At 34.0% G+C, this 20,986-nt stretch overlaps 4 protein-coding genes, 1 non-coding gene and 1 pseudogene across 7 annotated transcripts in view; 4 read left to right on the forward strand and 2 right to left on the reverse strand.

The window, feature by feature from the left end:
• The window catches only part of LOC111302628 (glutamate receptor 2.8-like), a 21,738-nt gene extending 20,829 nt beyond the window's left edge, over positions 1-909 (forward strand). Inside the window, exon 5 of the mRNA XM_089742322.1 lies at positions 140-909. Within this exon, the coding sequence (XP_089598448.1) occupies positions 140-523 (384 nt within the window). The 3' untranslated portion in view covers positions 524-909. The remainder of the gene's footprint in view (positions 1-139) is intronic.
• On the reverse strand, positions 13-8,239 carry LOC111303415 (uncharacterized). Of its 3 annotated transcripts, none has more exons than XM_089742324.1 (11): positions 7,694-8,165; positions 5,857-5,924; positions 5,022-5,092; positions 4,575-4,853; positions 3,570-3,733; positions 3,413-3,468; positions 3,253-3,305; positions 3,036-3,156; positions 2,264-2,361; positions 1,244-1,364; positions 13-488 (listed from the first exon to the last, which is right to left on the reverse strand). In XM_089742324.1, exons 1-10 carry the CDS (start codon positions 8,038-8,040, stop codon positions 1,293-1,295), a joined length of 1,329 nt encoding a protein of 442 aa, XP_089598450.1. In that variant the 5' UTR covers positions 8,041-8,165; the 3' UTR covers positions 13-488; positions 1,244-1,292. The 3 variants fall into 3 exon arrangements, with proteins under 3 accessions (XP_089598450.1, XP_022755397.2, XP_089598449.1); XM_022899662.2 differs by having other exon boundaries at positions 1,249-1,364; positions 7,694-8,164; XM_089742323.1 differs by lacking the exon at positions 13-488 and having other exon boundaries at positions 1,022-1,364; positions 7,694-8,239.
• A 567-nt stretch (positions 8,240-8,806) lies between these two features.
• Positions 8,807-9,363, reverse strand: LOC111304263 (pathogenesis-related protein PR-1 pseudogene; annotated as a pseudogene).
• A 2,861-nt stretch (positions 9,364-12,224) lies between these two features.
• On the forward strand, positions 12,225-15,433 carry LOC111304264 (flavonoid 3-O-glucosyltransferase-like). The gene is made up of 2 exons (XM_022900802.2): positions 12,225-12,886; positions 14,340-15,433. Exons 1-2 carry the CDS (start codon positions 12,400-12,402, stop codon positions 15,215-15,217), a joined length of 1,365 nt encoding a protein of 454 aa, XP_022756537.1. The 5' UTR covers positions 12,225-12,399; the 3' UTR covers positions 15,218-15,433.
• Positions 15,434-16,511: 1,078 nt separating this feature from the next.
• Positions 16,512-19,121, forward strand: LOC111304265 (protein DETOXIFICATION 16-like). Its single transcript, XM_022900803.2, has 7 exons — positions 16,512-17,053; positions 17,406-17,950; positions 18,052-18,138; positions 18,241-18,297; positions 18,402-18,640; positions 18,780-18,898; positions 19,015-19,121. Exons 1-6 carry the CDS (start codon positions 16,781-16,783, stop codon positions 18,818-18,820), a joined length of 1,242 nt encoding a protein of 413 aa, XP_022756538.2. The 5' UTR covers positions 16,512-16,780; the 3' UTR covers positions 18,821-18,898; positions 19,015-19,121.
• Positions 19,122-20,617: 1,496 nt separating this feature from the next.
• On the forward strand, positions 20,618-20,690 carry TRNAF-GAA (transfer RNA phenylalanine (anticodon GAA)). The gene has a single exon. It is a non-coding gene; the product is annotated as a tRNA-Phe (tRNA).
• Positions 20,691-20,986: the final 296 nt, after the last annotated feature.

Below are 20,986 nucleotides of genomic sequence, written 5' to 3' on the forward strand. Positions count from 1 at the left end.
GATTTATACAAATAAAAAATAATCTTTTTCATTGACATCTTCCATTTTAAAGTTCAAACTCAAAATTTTAATACGCATCTATATATAAGGAATAGTTTATTCTCATTCCTATTAGTTTTGTATGCTTTCTTAATTTCAGGCATTCCCTGTAGGCTCTCCTCTTGTTGCTAATTTTTCGAGGGCAATCCTGAATTTCACTCAAGGAAAATACATGTCCTCTCTGGAGAAAAAGTATTTTGGCAAAATATCCATAGATCAAGACGAGGTTGGGCCAGTCTCTTCGAGTAGCCCTAGTCTTACGTCAAGAAGCTTTGCAGGCCTATTTATCATCACTGGGATCGTTGTATTGTTAGCCTTGGTTGTCTCTGAAAACCATATTTTGGGAAGGCTTGTCCGAAAATACATCATCCGTGATTCTCATGATGTCTCACGATCTGGATCAAGGCTTCAACCTACAGCTGAGATGAGTCCTGTTGCTAGCAATCCTCCTGAAATCAACGATATTGAAGAATGTCAGGATTAACGGCAGGCAAGTGAATAGAAAAGTAGTTTTATTTTCAACTTTATTCAGGTAATGAGGAACTACATCCAAATATTGATCCATGGTAGATAGCTAGCTAGCTATGTAACATTGAATCCGAATTGAGGATCGATGATTGGGGCAGATGAGAATTTCTCAGTAGAGTTTTGCGTAAGAAAAACTTATGAGCATGGCTTGCAACTTGGGTTGGGGTCTTCAGCCATTTAATAGAAAAGAATGTCATAATCTGTGACTCAATATGTAGTAGCACAAACCATCCATCACACGTTGCCAAACAGAAAACTTGGGCAAACTGATGAATAATGAAGCCAAATATCAATATGTAATTGCAATTACTGAATAAAATGTGTTCTCAAAAGAATTAGTGATCAGAATAGTCTGGTATAAGGCATACTCAATTGCTTGAGCAAAAATGCATATTTCTGACTCAAAAAGTAATGGCAAAGCAACCAATGTACATAAAACATGTGAACAATAATATAATTAGAAGGAAGAAAGTTTCATTTCTAAATAGAAAATAAATTAGCAGTATCATAACAAAAGAAATGTAATATACATATGGGATATAAGAATAAGAGAACCTATTTGGACATAGGACACAACAACTTTGCAATGTCCTTAATGATTCCATATTTAACATAAAAATACACTGCAACATTCTCATTTGGGACAATGTGCATATCAAACCAAAAAATAAGTGACCTAACCCATTTCTGAATCACTAACAGGCTGACACCAAAGTTTTCCAGGACTAGAGAAGGAAATTGTCGATCATATGGAAAACCACATCTGTTCCATCAGAATTCAACCAATAGCTCTTCACCTGAAGAAGGTAAAATATGAGTAAAATGATGAACGCAGGGTGAAAATAAAACATTAATCTGTGCACACTAACTTGAAGGAGTACATTAGATAAACTGCACACTGCTAACAATAAAATAAGAAAGCAAAAAAAAAAAAAGTAGTGTTGTTACTTACTAATAAAGAGCGTAATACATGACCACCAAGGAATTACATTTTCAGAAACTAATTGCCTCAAGATCAATTAAATAATTTTTAACAGATAGCTCATCAACTACACTAATATAGAATTTTTGTGATGGTTAAAGTCAAATACATATAAATCATAATAATAAACCATGATAACATAACCAATAAGTGAATAATCAGATACAAATTGCTTTCAAATTATCGTTTAAATTCGTAAACTAAAAATGGGCATTGCTTGAATTAAACCAGTTAGCATCTGAATGTATTTGACATTCATCTTTTTCTCAAACTGCCCTTCCACACCATGCCTCTAGTGAAAAGAAAAGACCTCCAAAATTTTATCTTCATGTTGGTACATTAGCATAAAAATAGATCCTTGACTAAATCTAAATGGTGCTAATATAATAAACTTTTTGTACACTCAGGGGCAACAATAAGAAACTGCTAAGGTTTTCTTAGGCACCCTTATTTCTTCATAACACTGGATTGTTGGCACCCGGCCTCTTTGTAAAGGAAGCCAGATGTGTACATATATCCCTCAAAGGAGCCCATGATGTGGGAGGCTTGCGCATTTGGCTTCCTTTTAGTGGATTACAGTCATAAATGGGGACATGTATAAAGGGTAAAATATTGAACAAAAAATATTGCACAGAGAAGACAACAAATTTCAATTTTGTATAAAAGAAAAGAAGCATACAGAGTGAAAAAGATATATCATGCAACTGAACTTGCCTGAATTGTATTATGAGCAACATATCGTTGTTTACTTTTTTGAAAGCTTACATCAACACGTTCCCAAGGTACTTGAGTGAGACCTTGAATCATCACCTCTACAAATTAATAGGAGAATATTCAAAGTAAGACAAACAAGTTTAAACAAATCAACAAGATGATAGAATACGAAGTTGACTAGTGAAAAGATCTGACACCATGGTCAAGAATGAATAAAAGCAATATGCCACAAATCTAACGATGACAAACTGTAATTTATAACAAATTAACAATTAGGGAAAAAAAGGTGAGACCAAGGTAACAATTATAGCTAACCCTTGAATTAAAACTATCAGACAGAGATCCTGCTTGTATGCTAGATTGACAATTACAACTGCAATTCGACAATGTGTAGCAGGTTTCTACAATTTTCTGTTCCAATCTACTGTAAGAACAAGACAGTTACCATGGAATGTTCGCTACAATTGTTCTATTTGCCTCTCTCACTTTCTCCCACCCCCTACCCCTCCCTCTAATCTACCCCTTCCCAAAAGATAACATAGAGAATAATAGGCTACACCTTTACCTTAATATTAAAGTGAAATACCAAATATAACCTTAAATGCCATAACAATTCCCTAAAGCCTAAAAATTCTAATAGATTTCTCTCCCTCTCCCCCATCCTAACCCTTCCAAATACAACCCTATATGCCATAAAATCCCTAAACACTATATATTCAATTGATGTACCAAAATCTAAACAATAATCCAGAAGAAGAAAAGCTCAACAAACCTTCAACATCACTTGTTTGGGCTCCAGCAATAGATGAAGCTTTGTTTTGGATCTTGTTTGTAGTTTCCCTCTCAACATATACAACATGTGGATACTTCTCGTCTATTACAAGAAGATTTGACTGGAAATAAAGATGAAAAATATTAATAAAACTAAGCAGTCAAGGGAGACATAGAGCTGAGAAATATAAGGAATAAATTGAATGAAAAAAAATCACCTTTGGAAGTTCATTCTGACGTCGGATTGATGATGTTCTCCAGCCAACCATATCTCAGATACAAGTCAAGATAAACATAATATTTTACAAAAAAACAAAAGCATAACCTTATGCATAAACTGATGCAGTTAATGAGAAACTTTAACCTCATAAAGGATACAATCATAGTTTGCATTTGCATATAACACACGTCGCTTAAATGCATGCAGAGCTGATCTATACAGGTTGGTTATGAAAAACGGTATTACCCATTTTGCAGTTATTAAGAACAAGTGTTAAGGCAATTGAATATAGGGGAACAAAAAATTAACACTAACATGAATTTCAGGTCATCACCGTCATCAACCATTCTAAGGAGAAGCGGGGGTTTTCCCTCATCACTGTCAGTGAGAAACAGATGCTTTCCAGACCTTCCAACAACCAAGTGTGCAGTCTGAGATGCTCTTTTCTCAAGAAAAGGAAGACCACAAAGAATTGGGAGCTGCAAAACATAGACAACAACCTCAGCTATACTAAGCGCAGCTCAATTTATGTACGCATCAAATAGAAGAAACAAAGAACAGGAAGGCAAAAAAAAGAACAGTAACACAAAGTCTTTAAATGGAGAGCCAACACAGCAAATAAATTCAAAATTCAACAGTCAGCATTCAAGAATGTGTTCTTATTTTGCTTCACTTATTAGTTATTCATGTCCAAACTCCAGAATTTTGCGAGGCACACAAAGCTAACATCAAATTATGGTCAAAGGTTACAGGGCAACCTGATTGCATAAAGTAAGAAGAATAACAGTGTATCCACCACCTTTTTCCCTCATAAGAACTGTTCATCATAATTTCGAATGTTTTCAGTACCTCAAAAAAAAAGTCCAGAAATCATCATTTACCTTAAACTATTAAAGAAATATGTAGCAAGAAATGTCTAAAAAATAGAAAAAGGAAAAAAATGCAAGTAAAAGACCCCTACAGAGAGATGCTTAGTGTCCAAATCGCCATCTTCTGCTAACCTACACTAGGTGAGACAGCTTCGATCCTAGGCTTGTTACATGCTCGGCATCTCTTGGGTTGTAAAGGATTCATCTGGGCAGAAATTGTGGCTAGGAAGGTTCATACTCTTGAACAAATAAGATTTAATGACCCCATCTATATTGGGACTTTCTGGAAGGAAAGATTTCTGCTGTGGATAAGTGACCCTCATCAAAGCTCTTGGATTTTTTTCCCTTTATTTTTTGTTCAATATTGAAAATATTGCAAGTCTATACCAAGTAAAACGGCAGGCACATAAAAAAAATGACTCCAGATAACATGTAAAAGCATGCTACTTACCTGTTTATGCCCCCTTGACCCAAGATGTGGTGTTGCGAACGTTATAAAATTCATTGGTTGCAATCCAGCAATTCTATGTTCACAAGGCTGCTCAAGATATAGCATTGAAGAATTTGTGTGCTCTTCCGTTAAAGAGTTTGCATAAAGACCTGATTGACCTAACTTTGAAGAATGCTCATAGAGCCTCCCTATAGCATATCTTGCAACAAGACCACCTAAAGAGTGAGCCACAAAAGAAATCTTCCGTACCTCTGGTCTACGTTTAACAACACCCAATACCTGCATCATATATTAGTCCATAAATGAAGATAACAATGATATTCTCCCCAAAATGTTCCCACAATTACAAATTTTAGGAACAAACACCAGGAAAGTTTAATTGAAAACAGCTTTTTTATCAATGAAAAACACCAGGAACTAAGATAAAGACTTTTATTACCAAAATACCTCTTCGGCTAGCCTTTCACCCATCATATCAACACCATCAAATGTCAATTTTGAGTAATTGCATTCACTGCCTGTTCACAAATATCAAGTCAAGACCTATTACATGTGTATGCAAGATAGGATATCTGAAAAGATGCAATAAATGCAAAGAGATGGTAAATATCAAAATTCAGAAGGGCTTGCTTATTAATAATTTTGCATAACTTTCACAGAAAAATTACTTAAGTAAACAACTTTTTCACTTATTGAGCAAAAAGAAAGTACTGTACAATTGCTATTGAACAAGGGAAAATTTTTGACATTTTGAGCTTGTGCAGACTTTAGACATACACTATTATTCCATGATTATCACTTTCGCCCAAATTTAACCATATTTTCCATGTATTTGTCAACTCTTTTCAACCAAATGGATGATATTAGCAAACTTTTGGTTCACTCAAATTCCATCTGTTTTCTTTTTTATAATTTATAATCCTATCTGTTTGCATACTTAATATTGGTTACTTTGCACCTGATCTAGCTTGGCCTGTCTTAGCCATCAACCAAGCCTACCTGTGTAGAAGACCACTAACCAACAGTTGCAAACATTTGCATTAATGATCTGTTTCTTCAATTGCTTCAGACAAATGAAGCCTTAATTAAGTTAATTGGACTCATGAAGGCAACAAATGATTTTTCACTCTATAAATACAAAATCTTCACTCTAATACAAATTAAGCACACCGCAAAGTTTTGGGTATTTGATTAGCACCCATTAAATTATCAATGACTCAACATGCACAGTAGCAGAAAAGAAGGGAGAAGAGGCAGAAGAAATGTAAGAAAGAAAACTCACGGTGCACTATTACTTTGTCAGGTAGCTTCTTCACAAACTGTTCTGCAGCAAATCTCCAATCAGCAGCACTATACACAAGGTGAACTATTGTGATTAGTTTATTAACTTTTTTTGGGAGAAGAATGTATAAATTGCATAGAAGCAGAAACAATTTAGTGACTAGCACAAGCCAACACAATATAACAAGCACATGAACATATAACTTATTCAATGAAGAGATTAGATCTAGAGGGACAAAAGAGGTGAACTTGGACAATAACAAATTTCAACCAGTTAAACCACACAAAGAGAAGTCAAGAGTTAGGGTATGATTAAGCAAAGAATCATTATCCAACACAATGCTAGTAGAGTTCAAAGGCTTCACAAAAATCTTGTCAGGCACCTACCCTAACCCAATATCTTGACACTTTTTAAATATTATCTCTTTCTTATACTTAAATGAACACAGTAACAAAAAAGAAAGAACCAACCTATTTGTGGAGTATTGACATTGACCAACAGTGCATTGAATAATGATCCTTAAATAAAACCCTTCTTACCCCTTCTTATGGATTTTGGTCTACCAGTTTCTATGAAGGACAGATGGGATATAAGATACCAATGCATTACAACAATATCCAACTTTTAGGAACCAATAAGATACAACAATGACATGTAAATAAAATGACACACATATATACATACTAATACAAATAAAAATGTTTCATTAATTTTATCCTTGAAATCCAAAAAAAAAAAAAAAAAAAAAAGCCCTAAAAGGATTTTAAAACATAAAAATAATTAAGATTTGATTGACATGTTTTACAAAGAGCATCTATGGCCAAAAACATATATATAGAAGCACATTTAATAAAAATGATTTTCCTAACGAAAACATTGATTATCAAGTATAGGTTGAAACCCAATTCTTACATACTGAGGCAAACAAAAATCCAAAATCCAGGGCTTTAACCATAGCCACCTTAATCTGTGTAGTATAAAATATGTTCGTATATAAAATAGTTTTTCTTTTAATTGTTTTGATGTCAAATGGGTGAAAAAAATCAACAAGATGATATGGCCAAAGTTACCAAAGTCTTTCGCTTCTCCTGCATTTCTCTATTTGTGTTCCAATTCTTTCAGCTAAGCACTAGCAATCTCGAGCACCTTTGTACATTACAAAGCCACCATGAATATCATGGAGGAACAATGCAATTCTATAGGCACCAACTCTACATTATCAATCAAGCTGCTTGTACGGCTAAGTTGGGTGCTTGATTAATAATGCAAAGACATGGAAAATGTCTCTAATGACAACAGACTTAACCGTTCACACTTCTGTTAGCTGCATACGTCATTGGTTTTCTATCCTAATGTATTTTTCCCTAAATGGACAATGGTAACATAAACAAAAAATCAATTTTATTTTGTCTAAGATTTCAAATTTCTTTTTGAGGTTAGTATTTGTCAAATGCGTCCAGTTCAAATTCTCACTTCCCAAATCTAAGATAGTTTAGAATCTTGAATTTCGGAATCCTAGATTTATCCAAACAAAGGGTTTCAAATTCATGAACTTTTAATGAATCAAAGGATCGATAATTCAAAAATTTTAAACCCAAATACAAATTTAGGTTCCCAAACGCCAACTTAAAAATTTTTTAGAACTACTTAAAAGGGGCCAAAACTTTTGAAGAACTATGCTTTTGCCCGTATAAATTTGAATATCGTGCTTATGGTTTGAGGTAATTAAAAGTTACTCCCTAGAAGTTTAAATGTTATAGCTCGAAAATTTGTGTTTAAAGCGAATTTCGCACAATTATGAATTATCTTTAACAATTACATTTCAAATGAAAGGTACCTTCCAACGAGGCCATTGACCATGATGACCAGATGTTCAGGCGAAACCTTCAAGTCCATGGCGTCAGCGTCGAAAACGTCTTGGCCGCCACTGTCTTCTTCGACTTTGATCCCCTGTTTAGGCGGCGGCTCTGTACTCTTGAAGCAACCGCCGCTCATACTCCAAACCCACGCCATCTGCATCTGCTGAATCCGCTCGTACGATAGCCAGTTCAGTTTCGGCTTCCAAAGCGGGAACCCTAAGTTACTAAAGCGAAACGAGTGACGGTTCGGATTCGGGTTCGGAATTCGAATCCTTCCGGAGCCCGGCGTGGCGGTTCGGGGTGGTGGACAAATGGCCGCAATCATGTGGAGAAAAGAAGCATGGGCTAATTCAAAAAAAAAAAAAAAAAAGAGAAAGAACTGAGATTTCCGAGCTTTGAGAATCTTTTTATTCTTTTGTAAATAAAAAAAAAAAAAAACGATTTCACTTCCGGCTGGAGAGTGAAAGATCTTTTGAAAGGGAAAGGTTTGGGGTTTTGGGGAGATTTTAATTGCGCAGTTACGGCTTGTGGAAGGAACAGTGATGGAGGCGCCAAAAAAAAAAGGCGGTCGGAGCACGCAGCAGTTACATTATGACACGTGTCTGCACGTGGGTTTTTTTCCTTAACGGCGCATTTGTTCCCCAAAAAAAAAAGCTTTGACTTATTCCAATTATTGATCTTCAATGTATATTTGTTAAATTTCTCTATTTATAATTTTATATATGTGATTTTCAATTTTATAATTAATTTATTCTCCCTCCGGCCCATAAAATTGGTCCTCACAGGATTAAAGGCTGACATACATTTGGGCCATGCAGGCTGAAATAGTCTATCTGCAACCCAAATTTATCTTAGACTTTAAAGTTAAATCTAAAAAAATGCGACAGATAGGATTGGAATAAGTCTTATCCCAGCAAAGAAATAGAAAGACATAGAAATTAAAAAAAAAAAATTTTAATTTTCGTACCATTTATTTGTTTGTTCCCAAGCTTAAATTCCATATCAATAGTTGAATATCAACAAATTTAAATGAAAAGAGAAAAAAAAAGTTTGAGAAAGGACTTGCATGGTAAACTGACACTCGCATTCCATTTTCACACAAAATCGAATTGCAAAAATTTCATGAAAGGAACCATTGATGAAATTCAGTAAGGTCTTTCTCCAATATAATTCCCTGGAGGATCGTAGTTGCAAGTCATGAAAACACCCATCCCTTCATCACAAACCACCCTGGCACACCCAACTCTCTTGGTTCCGCCCCATCCAATCTGTGTGTAATGCCCACATTCCTCCCCTTCGGCGCATGAATTTGACCAGTAACTGTACCATTTCCTCTCCGAAACCCATGCTGCCGCCGCCGCCTCAGCCGGCGTCCAGCCATCGCCACTACCCAAAAGATATTTTCCCCGTAAGGTCCATTGGAGTGCTTCAAAGCACAGTCTTCCCGCCTTTGGTTGGCATACCATTGAGCATAATTCGCCAACCTTGGATCCCACTCCAATGGTCGCATTCCAATGGCGGCACGTGTAGCATTTTGAGGAGCCAAAAACTGGTCAACCAGGCTCAGGTAGTTGGCCTGAGTGGTTAAGATGAGCAAAAGGAACACCATGATTGCGCCATAGCAGGCTCTCATTTGATAAGTTTCCATCTTAGAGAATGTTCTCATCAAGGGGGAGCAATGTACAACAAGGATTTTCACAATATATAACATGAAGAATTTGATTTATTTATCTATTTTTTTATTAGTAGTTATATAAGGAAGGAAAGAGTTGCATAAAAGTTTCAACTATGGGGTGGCAAGCATGTTCGATTATGATTGCCACATTTGTTTCCATGGGGAGACAAAGGTTTTTCGAAGATGAAATCTAGTTTCCATAAATCCAATCAAAGCACACTATGTTACACAAAAGTGTTAGGTTAATGCTAAAATAAAACATTTTGAAAAGCGAGTCTAAACAGCTAAGAATACTAACAATGGTTCCCCCATTTTATTTCATGTTCAACTTTAACATCTTCATTTTCTACAAAACCATATAGAGAAATGTTAGTGAATTTTCCTTGAAAATAATGTCGTCCACAAGTAGTATATGCATTGATGATGGACTGGCTTCCTAATATTATTAGAATTGGGTACACCCACTAAGTGGGTGAAAAATAAATAATGTTTGAAAAAAAAAATGTGTTTTGAAAGAAAATGAGACCTAAAAAAATGAGTAGTTTTTAGTGAGAAGTTATTTTTTAGAATAAAGAACATTTGTTTCACTTAATTTTATATTTTTATAATATATTTTATTTGATTTTTCGTAATTATATTTAGATTTAAATTGAGACACAGTGACTAAGAATTTATAAAAAAAAAAAAAAAAATGTAAGGTGGAAGTTCCAACCCACCATCCTTTATCCCTTAGTAAAAATATTTAAATTTAATTTATACTTTTAAAAATAGTAAAATAAATTTTTTAAAAAATTAAAAATAGTAAAAAAATAAATACCCTTAAAATATTTATTTTTAGTTTAACTTTTAACTTTTGAGTAAATTAGTCAACTGAATTAATATCACTTAAATAGTAAAAAGTCTTTTATAAATAGCATAGATAAATATGAATGCATTCAACTATTTTTCCTATAACAAGTATTGTTGTCATAATATCTTAAAAATAAAAAAAAGGTGTAGAAATTTTTTTAATTTAAAATCTTTTGTTTTCCGAAAAGTAAAGTGTGACTATTATTGTCTTAGTTATTATATCATTGATAGATATGACTTTGAAGTGTATGATTTTTTTTTGGGCACTAAAATTATTAATTTTAGGATATAAAGAAAAAAGAAAATCATACTTTGCAAAAAAGAAAACACCAAAAGTAGTAAGTTTTTTTTTAATTGTTTGAAAAAAGTTAAAACCTAATTTTTTAAATAGAGGTGATAATTGGACAACACAAGCCCAGTTTGAGTAAGTTATATTGAATTAAAAGAACTTCATTTTGTTTGAGGTTTGAATTATATCTCGAGTTTAATTTTTTTTATTTGAATTATTCGAATTTAATACTTAGTCGGATTCTAGCTGTTTTAAATTTAAATTATTGATTTTAAAATCAAATAAAATTTATAAAAAAAAATTTAGAAAAAGACCTTTTAGGTTAGTTCTTATTGTTTGGATTGAGATAATTTTTAGTTTGAATCATTTTAATTTTCCCAAAAGTTAGTATTTTTTCCTACTCAAAATTTCTTTGCCAAAATGATTTTTTAAAATATTTAAGATGATTAAAATATTTAAAATTTTATAATTATTTACTTTTACCGAAAAAAAATCATAAAATATTAAATTATAACTAATCCTAAATTTAGGAAAGATTTGAAAATGGAAAAAAAAAGGATCTCATAGTAACCAATTTAATAAAATTTGATGAGAGGTAAATGGACAAAGAGTAACAAAAAAATAAGAGTTTATTGGAGGAAATTTGACAATTCTTGAAGATATTTAGAAATTTTCATAGATTTACAAAAAAGGGCAATTAAGATTCACTTGAGTGGCTTAACTAATTATTTTTTATTCAAATAATTTTTTTAATGCCTATTTTAGGAACAAGATATGTAAAAATGAATTTTGGAAAAAATATGAACATAGTTATAAGGAAGAAAAAGGGAGATCGAGTAAGGAACGATGGGGTGAAACAGTGAAATATTATCTTAATAAAATGCTTATTTGAAACTTAGTTATTTCAAATTACTCGTTTTTAGGAATAAAGTTTACAACAACTTTAGTTTGGAAAATAAGATTACAAAAAATATTAATTTGGAAAAAACTAGTTTGTACGCGCTCCTCTTTAATACACAAACCTTTCATTGTATATTTTGCTTATTATAATTTGTCATTTTTTTAATTATTAAATTGATAAAAATGAAATAATTTTAAGGTCAAATGAGTATTTAGTTTGAAATAATAATATATTTAAAAATAAAAAATAAAAAAATTTATTATATTATTAACTCAATAGTTCAATATTGATTTCTTATTACATATGAATCAGGTAGTAAATATATAAATTCATTTGTAATCTTCGAATTCATTTTTTGAAGTAAAATATTTATAAATATTCAAAAATTAAAAAAATTTATTCTAAATATTCTAAAATTTTTTCTCGAATATATATATATATATATATGACTAAAATTAATAAATTCATTAATAATATTTTTATATTTCTTTTATATTTCTTCATGTACTACCAGCCAAACTATTTATTACTTTCGATGTTTGTTGCAGAATTGACACTTCTTTTTTCTTGGTTAATAATTATAGCTAGCCATAGAGGAAGGTTTGCTATTTGTAAGATGCTCTACATATCCACGTTCACCTTGAGTCCTTGACACCTACTAAATGTGTGATGCTCTCGGTATCCACGTCGATACTTGCTATTCCTAAGCCCTGCCAACATTTGAATGATAATTGCTTCTCAACTCAATCTCTTCTGATTTCCTTAATTTTCCCCGCACTTTACTTCTCGTCACGTGTACGAGCAGATTAAGTCCCCAACCTAACCCCTCCGCCAAACTCATCGTCTCAACCTTTCTATTTCCTTTTTAATACTTGAGATTATTGAAAACTAAACCCTAGTTATTAGAACTAAAAATCTACCACGAACACCGAACCCTTTTTGTCAAGTCAAATTTTTGCAGAGAAAAACAATGGCAAACTACAAGAATGCTTCAAAACACATAGCGGTACTGGCTTTCCCTTTCGGCACTCATGCAGTCCCTCTTCTCAGAATGGTCCGTCAGCTGTCGGACGCTTCCCCGGGCGTAGTATTCTCCTTCCTTAGCACGGAACAATCAAACAACTCAACGTTTCCCAAAGATGAGAAGCTTGACAATATCAAGCCTTTTCATGTCGGGGATGGATTGCCGGAAGGGTATAGCTTTAAGGGGAACCCTCATGAGCCCGTGGAATATTTCGTTAAAGCGTTACCGGGGAATTTCAGGGAGGCCATAGATGCACTTGTGGCTGAAACTGGTAAGCGTATTGATTGTCTGATAACAGATGCATTTTATTGGTTTGCGGCTGATATTGCAGATGAACTGAACGTCCCTTGGTTGGCGCTTTGGACGGCTGGCCCTCGGGCATTCTTCATTCACGCTGAGACCGATGTTATTCGCCGGCATGTAGGGATTAACGGTCAGAAATATATTTTTCCTGATATTTATTTGTTTTTTGTGTGACATTAAGTGTACGATTGATGTGATATTCATTTAATCCCAGGGACACCAACCAACCAACCATTCTGCGTTCTTTTTTAATTCATATGATTTAAGTTGTTCAAAATTTCAAAGTCAAGTGGTTAAAAAATTCTTCTTCCCTAGGATAAGGACGATTTTATTGGCTAGTTGAGTGGTAGCTAGCATGTCTTTCGGATCAGATCTAAACTGCGTGCGTATTAATATATATATATATATATCAAATATCAAAGATAATTATCATGCCAGAGATGAATGTATTATCTTTTTAAAGAATTAAGCAGAAATTAATTGCAGGTCATGGGCCTAAATAGTGGCTGGTGTGTCACAAGTTCAACAAAAATTAATTGAACCATCAATTATTGTAAAAGTTCAAGCTATTAAAGTCGCTTGGATTTATTAGTTCCAGTAGCAAGGGTGGAGGGATGAGTTAAACATAGATTTAGGCGTGGTTTGGTACAAATAATTCAATCACCATGATCACATCATCGTGATTGATAATAACTTGAGAGTATTTTGTGATAATGGTTTTAGATAATTAAGATTGATTAAATCATTATCTTATGAGTTCATTTAAATCACATCCAAAAAGGTGTAAAAATTTTTTATCAACAAAGGAAAGTGATCTTTAAAATTATTTAGGACAAATTTATCTTTAACGTGGTGCTCACCAAAGTATGTTTCTCTTCAAATTTTTCATTTTTTATAAGCAAATCTTCACTTTTTATTCATTTTAGATGAATGGTTATTGAGTTTTGCACATTAACCCTTGTGTAAAAGAAATATACAAGCTAAAATAAATTTAAGAGTTTTCCATATAAGAATTGATGGACGAGATATTGAGTAAAAAATGATGAGAATGATGAATTTATCAGAATTCATTTTTGAGATTGTTTTCTTTCATATTAATGTAACCCTCTTTTTCTTGTGAATGTAATAAATCATCACGATCATCCCACTTTTTGTTTTATATTCTTGTTTTTTTTTTTTTTCTTCAATTTTCAACCCATTGCCCATTTGCATTCAAAGAACTAACATTATGACAAAGCAAATTAGATCCTTATATCATCCTACATCATGAAAAGAGTTGGTTCTAAATTATGCAAAATTCAATTTTTTTTTTTTATTAATCGAAAAATAAGATTGGAATCAACTTTTATGAAAAATTATTGAGACAGTTGCTTCAAAAAACTACTAATTAAATTGATCGCGAAGCATAACAATTGCAACCTGCTAGGATTTTGAAGAATTTTATCGTTAAGATCTAATTTTTCCTTTTATCTTAATATTAATGGTGGGAGCTGAGTGGTAATTTTCTCATTTATATCACAAAATGTACACCATTTCCTGTGACGTTATGAGATTAACAATTGTGTGATTTCTTAATATTGCAGGTCCTCCAGATAAGGCACTTGATTTTCATCAAGAATTTTCTGCTATAAGTAATGCTGATTTACCCGATGGAATAACCTCCGGGAACTTTGATGCCCCCGTGCCAGCATTGTTGGATAAAATGGGGCCATCAATGTCTCGCGCCACTGCAATTGCCGCAAATTCTTATGAAGACTTGGACAATACAGTGGTGAACTTGCTTAAATCAAGATTCAATATGTTTCTCAACATTGGTCCGTTCAATCTAGCATCAGGTTCCCCAATTGATGACACGCATGGCTGCTTGGATTGGCTGAACAAGCATAACCAAGCATCGGTGGTATACATCAGCTTTGGAAGCGTGATATCACCACCACCCCACGAGCTAGCAGCATTATCTGAAGCCCTTGAGGAAAGTGATTTGCCATATCTTTGGTCTTTCAGGGGAAATCCTGAGAAGCAACTGCCACCAGGATTCCTGGAAAGAACGAGCTCGAAAGGAAAGATAGTTCCATGGGCTCCTCAGCTGAAAATATTAGAAAATCAATCAGTTGGGGTTTTTGTAACTCATGGTGGATGGAACTCAGTATTGGAAAGTATCATCGGAGGTGTACCCATGATTCTGAGACCATTTTTTGGAGATCAAAGGTTGAACACACGAACTGTTGAGTCAGTATGGGGATTTGGTTTGGGGTTAGAGGGGGGAACCATCACAAAAGAAGGAACAAAGAAAGCCTTGAACTCCATATTGTCAACCGAAGAAGGGAACAAAATGAGGTTGAAAATTGGGGTCCAGAAAGAGCTTGCTCGCAAGGCAGTACAGCCGAATGGTAGCTCTGCTGAAAATTTCAAAACACTGGTAAAAATTATTAATACCACTTGTCATCAGCACAAAAGGTAGCACTTGATACTACTAATTTCAATTGGTTGAATAATGAAAATCTCTGCTCTGTATGTCAGAGATGAATATCATATCCGGTTCTCTAAAACTACATTTGTCGTTCTGTTCGTGGTGGCTTGTCTTTTTAGATGCAGTTTTTATATCCTTGTCCAGGTTTTTTTTTTTGTTTTATATGAGACAATACAACCGATGAGTAATAAGTGCAGTGTTGGTAAATATCATCCTCAAAACTAAAATTGAAAAATATGTTGAAAATAAACAAATTATTATCTTTAAATTTCTGTATAAAGTTGATATTTTATTATTTTTAATGCCATAAGTTGAAAGAATAAGAAAAATAGTATAAAATATAATCAATTATATTAGGTATTTAAAAAAAATAAGAGTACTTAATTGGAGACTTTTAAAAGAAAATTAAAAAATAACACAAAATATTTACTATCTGTATCAAGTTAATCAAATAAATTAATGGTTATTTAATCCTTGTCACAATAAAAAATCCAATTGGATAGTGAGAAACGGTCCATCCTTATGTGGACCATAGATGGATATATTAATCATTGCTTACTATGATCCTTCCTTTAAAATACCGTGCAAGTACTCGCCGATTCGATTGGAATCTTAAAGATTTTAAAGTATATTTTTATAATTGAACGGATATATATCATTTATAATTTTTTACTATAATATTTTAATTATTTAATTATAACAAAAATTATATAAAACTTCACATTTGTAAAATATGAATAAAATCTTGATGAATTCAATATAATTTTAAATTATAATTAATTAATTATAATGAAAAGATTTTCAAACCTTTATTTAATATGAGATGTTTTTGTAAAGATTAAGATTAAAAAGTTTATTATGAGGGATTGAGATTAAAAAAAATCTAAAATCAACTTTCAACTAACAGAGATTAAGGTATTTAACATTTTAGTGATTAATATTAAAGAAAATTACTTTATTTGTCACTTAGAAGTTTTAAAAATTTTCCATTTTAATCATTCAATTTTGATAAATAATATGTTAAAACTATCATTTATACGTATTATTGTTTTGATTGCTCAACTGTTCAATTTACGTCAATGGTTTTGGTAATACAAAAAATTATTTTTTAAAATATTCTTTTTCGATAATAGAAAATATTAAAAGAATAAAAAATTTTAAAATTTTTTATTATAATGTAAAAGCGAATAAACAATTTCGTCAAATCGTACTGATGTGGACTGCCACTTAAGGTTTTGTATTCTTTTACTGATTGATTAATCAAAATAATAATACTTATAAACGTCACATCAGGGGTAAAATAATAATTTTTCTATTGGTTTTCAAAGTATGGTGGATAAAATAATAATTCTTTACGCCAAATTGTTGCTAAGTTGTGGAGAATAATTAAGTCGAATTATGCGAAGACGTTCTGTCAACTCTACTGAGCTCGATTCCTGCCACACGAAGATAATATGTCTGAAGCTAATTGGTTTTGGCATGCGATATATGCCTTTTTTTCCCTTAACAAGTTCAAAGCGGGGCTTTCTTGGGGAAGTGTGAAAAAAAAAAAAAATGGAGAACCTTGAAGAACAAAGGGCGTGCCTTGAGTCACCACTGGTTTCTCAAGGTAATCAATTTGAATCTCAAGAGGGATTTAGCAAGGATGAGATCCTCGCTGAGGTGAAGAAGCAGCTGTTGTTATCGGGGCCTCTTGTGTTAGTTAATTTCTTGATATTTGCTTTGCAGGCTATCTCAGTAATGTTTGTGGGTCATCTTGGGAATCTTGCACTTTCTGGTGCTTCCATGGCAACTTCCTTTGCTTCAGTAACTGGCTTTAGCTTGTTGGTAAGACTGGGTCTAATAAAATAGCTTTTTTTGTATTCGATAGTAAGATGAAATGAATCAGACTCTTTCATGTTTTCTTCACCACGCACTACATAATATATATTATGCAAAGTTTGTACAATTTCTCATAATTACTTGCAGCCTCGAGGCTGCTCGGTGCCTCGGTCAAAGCATATTTATTCATATACAGAAAGATGTTCAATGTTCATTGATTCTAGAAAAATGTTCTGTACATGTTAGTTGTTACCCTCTGTAAAATTTTCTTGGCTACCCTTTTTTTTTTCTCCTGGTACATAACAGTTTTAAGCCTTTGTTCTTTTTTTTTTTTTTTTTTTTGGTTTCTGATGGTTAGAGGGGAATGGCAAGTGCATTAGATACATTCTGTGGTCAGTCCTATGGAGCAAAACAGGATCACAAGCTTGGTATTCACTTACAAAGGGCCTTGATTGTGCTGTTATTGGTTAGCATTCCTCTTGCGTTTATCTGGGCCAATGCTGGTGACATTCTTTTGTTCTTCGGACAAGATTCCGAAATATCAGCCGAAGCTGGACAGTACGCCCGTTTCATGCTGCCTAGCATTTTTGGTTTCGCTATCCAGGAATGCCATATCAGATTCTTACAAACCCAAAACAATGTAGTTCCAATGATGGTTATCTCCGGATTTACAACATTACTTCATATCCTTAATTGTTGGATTCTGGTGTTCGAGTCTGGTTTCGGAAATAAAGGCGCTGCTTTGGCAAACACCTTCTCTTACTGGATTAATGCTTTACTTCTAGTACTTTATGTCAGAATCTCTCCCTCATGTAAGAAGACTTGGACAGGCTACTCGAAGGAAGCCTTCTATGGTATTCCCGAGTTCTTAAGACTATCAATTCCTTCAGCTATAATGCACAGGTAATCAACCTTCATTTCCCCTTTTTTAACTTAGCTTCAGATTCTTTGACATTTGAATTGAAGAAAGTTTTGTCTCTGATAGCTGACATGTCTTGGAACAGTTTGGAAGTCTGGTCGTTTGAGATGATGGTTCTGTTATCTGGCCTTCTTCCCAATCCAAAGCTTGAAACATCAGTTCTGGCAATCAGGTTTATGTTCCGTCCCATTTTGGCCGAGAATAAACGCGATAGCTTTAAATGTATAATAAATGATAATGTCTTCATTGACCAATTGTTATATTGATACTCCAGCCTTAATACATGCGCAACGATTTATATGATACCTCTAGGGCTTAGTGCTGCAGTGAGGTGAGTTCAACATATAAATTTGGCTGATACGATCTGTTGAATTCCATACGATTTGCTTCTTCTTTTTTATTTCCCACCTCTGGTATATGTTCTTTCCTAATCAGCACAAGAGCTTCCAATGAACTTGGAGCTGGACGACCGCGAGCTGCTTATCTAGCAGTCTGTGTTGCAGTGTTCATGGTAGCCACTGAAGGAATTCTGGCAGCCACTATCATGATCTTGGGTCGAAAATTTTGGGGCTACAGCTACAGCAAAGATGTCCAAGTAGTGAAATATGTGGGAGAAATGTTGCTGTTGATTGCTGCCTCCCATTTTTTTGATGGCATTCAATCTGTGCTAACAGGTAAGTGGTAAATGGGAACCTACTAGCTCTACTTTCTTTACGCACGAGTGTTTTCAGTACTACTATCTACATAATTTTTTCTGCGATTAGTTCTTCCGTATTGATTAATTTGTGATTATACCCCCCAAAAAAATTGCAGGGGCTGCTAGGGGATCTGGTTGGCAGAAAACAGGGGCCTAGATTAATCTGGGAGCAGATTATCTTACGGGTATCCCTTGTTCAATTATACTAGCTTTTGTCAGCCATCTCGGAGGGAAGGTAATATTTTAATTGAGTTGTTTTCAAGGCTTTCCAATATAATTGCTTGGCTTTGTACACTTCCACGGCAGGTCGGAAGTAGTATGACATAAATCTGTTTTCCTTGTTGTTCACAGGGACTCTGGACAGGACTTATGGTGGCACTTTTTGTTCAAACATCATCTTTAGCCATAGTAACTCTAAGCACCAACTGGGAGCAAGAAGTAAAGCTCTTTTGCCAGTTAAAACCATGCATATATTTGTATGTATGTATATATTATTTCCTCTTAAGCTCCAACTCAAATTCTATTTTCTCTATGTGCTGGCAAAGAAAGCTACTGACAGAGTTTATAGCACAACAAATTCTACGGATGCAATAATATCGTAAAGATGACATCCGAGTTCCAAGTAATGTATTACAACGATGTCGTTTCAAATTTCCAAGGCCTCCGTTTGAGGCACCCAGGAAATTTGTGTACAATAAAACTGCCTTACTATTGGACTCTTTTATTCTCTGTATGATCAAAACGGTGAAGAGAACAGGTTCTCTTCCATACCTGATTATACGTGGTCAAGTTTTTGAAGTTCTTTAAGTGCATTTAGAGCCAGCATTAAATGCTTATTCTTTGAAGTGCACTTAGAACCAGAATAAGATGCTTTTTTTTAAGTCCATTTAGAACCAGAATAACAATGCTTTCAGCTGTCAACATGACAAATTTGACTCGTTGCACCGTCTCAGTTTTACAGTAACTGCTTTGGTAAAAGACTCCAAAATACTTTGTTTCTGTTCTCGAGATGTATATTCCAAGAAGTTAGTGGAATCTATTTTTAAAAAATGGGTCCATTTCTCCATTAACGTACGTTGAGACAACCTTCTTGGCTTTTTCTATGTTTGCAAAGATCAAAACAAAAGGTGCTTTGCTTCAAAATTTTGTTGCGCCATGGATTGCCCGTCTATCTAGTGTCTACACGAGGAATAGGAAGAAACATGCGCTTAAGATAACTAAACTAAATTTGGTTTGATTGTACAAAATAAAGAAAATCGTAATATATCGAGGTTCATGAACTACCCATCTACCAATTTGCCATTCATGTAGGGCACTCTGATCGATGAGAAGTTGCCTATAGTTGCAAGTTTCCCCTTCTTGGTATATAAATGGGACACAACACAATCCTGTCATTTGTGCCATTGAATTAACGAAGGTTGGAGAGTTAGAGACGAGGCTATTTGGGGTCCGCTGGTAGAGATGGTGCATTCTGTCAGTTCTACCATGGCAACGGTGACACAAGCAGCAGTAGCAACAATGCCCAATGAAGAAAATATTGCCGGGGCGGCAAAAGCAGTGTTGCCTGTGTTTAAAACAGTGGCACCAGCAGCCATACTGCCTGCTGTGGCAGCTGCTGTAACAGCCCCATTTTGTTTGTGAGATCCAAATGGTTGCCACCAAGATGAATGACATTGGCATAAGGGTGAAGGGAAAGACTTGGCATTTGCATGACGAGCTATTTGTGAGATCCACATGGTTGCCACTAAAATGAATGACATTGACATGAAGGGTGAAGGGAAAGACTTGACATTTGCATGAGGGCTTGACTGCATCATGCTTTAGCAGTTTTGTGTAATTCTTCTCTTTAAATTTAGAAGTTTTTCCATTGAAAGAGAATTCTGTGTTAGTGTTATGAGCACATAATACGTACATATTGAATTAGATGAACCTCAACCCACGAGGGAAGCAAGAAGCGGGGATAGCTCAGTTGGGAGAGCGTCAGACTGAAGATCTGAAGGTCGCGTGTTCGATCCACGCTCACCGCATTTCCTTTTTATTTTGATTTTCTGATCAGTTGCATGCTTGGCCCATTGAGGTGAGCCTTTTTTAACCCGCCCAAATAAAAACATCAAGAATAATAGAAACTGCTCCTACGAATCCAATCAACATATTACCTAAGCCCAATATTCAAACATGTTAAAAAGAATTGCTTTAACGGTATGAAACTGGTGGAAATTACCAGGAAAAAAAAGGTGAAATTCCTTGGCAAAGAAGTGAGATATTAGTGAAATTCAATTTTAACTCACCACACATGTACAATCTATGTATTTTCCAATATAAA

This window comes from Durio zibethinus, chromosome 13 (assembly GCF_047325235.1).
Source record: "Durio zibethinus cultivar Kanyao isolate XHJ-2024 chromosome 13, ASM4732523v1, whole genome shotgun sequence".
NCBI lineage: Eukaryota > Viridiplantae > Streptophyta > Magnoliopsida > Malvales > Malvaceae > Durio > Durio zibethinus.

Bases quoted from the DNA above. Each gene is read 5' to 3' on its own strand.
- LOC111303415 (XM_089742324.1), bottom strand. From the start codon at position 8,040: ATGATTGCGGCCATTTGTCCACCACCCCGAACCGCCACGCCGGGCTCC. The intron at 3,306-3,412 runs GTATCCTTTATG...CTTGTATCTGAG, and splicing joins TGCAAATGCAAACTATGATT to ATATGGTTGGCTGGAGAACA. The intron at 3,157-3,252 runs GTGATTTTTTTT...CTTTATTTCCAG, and splicing joins GTCAGAATGAACTTCCAAAG to TCAAATCTTCTTGTAATAGA.
- LOC111304264 (XM_022900802.2), top strand. From the start codon at position 12,400: ATGGCAAACTACAAGAATGCTTCAAAACACATAGCGGTACTGGCTTTC. The intron at 12,887-14,339 runs GTCAGAAATATA...TTAATATTGCAG, and splicing joins CCGGCATGTAGGGATTAACG to GTCCTCCAGATAAGGCACTT.
- LOC111304265 (XM_022900803.2), top strand. From the start codon at position 16,781: ATGGAGAACCTTGAAGAACAAAGGGCGTGCCTTGAGTCACCACTGGTT. The intron at 18,139-18,240 runs GTTTATGTTCCG...TTGATACTCCAG, and splicing joins ACATCAGTTCTGGCAATCAG to CCTTAATACATGCGCAACGA. The intron at 18,641-18,779 runs GTAAGTGGTAAA...AAAAAATTGCAG, and splicing joins CATTCAATCTGTGCTAACAG to GGGCTGCTAGGGGATCTGGT.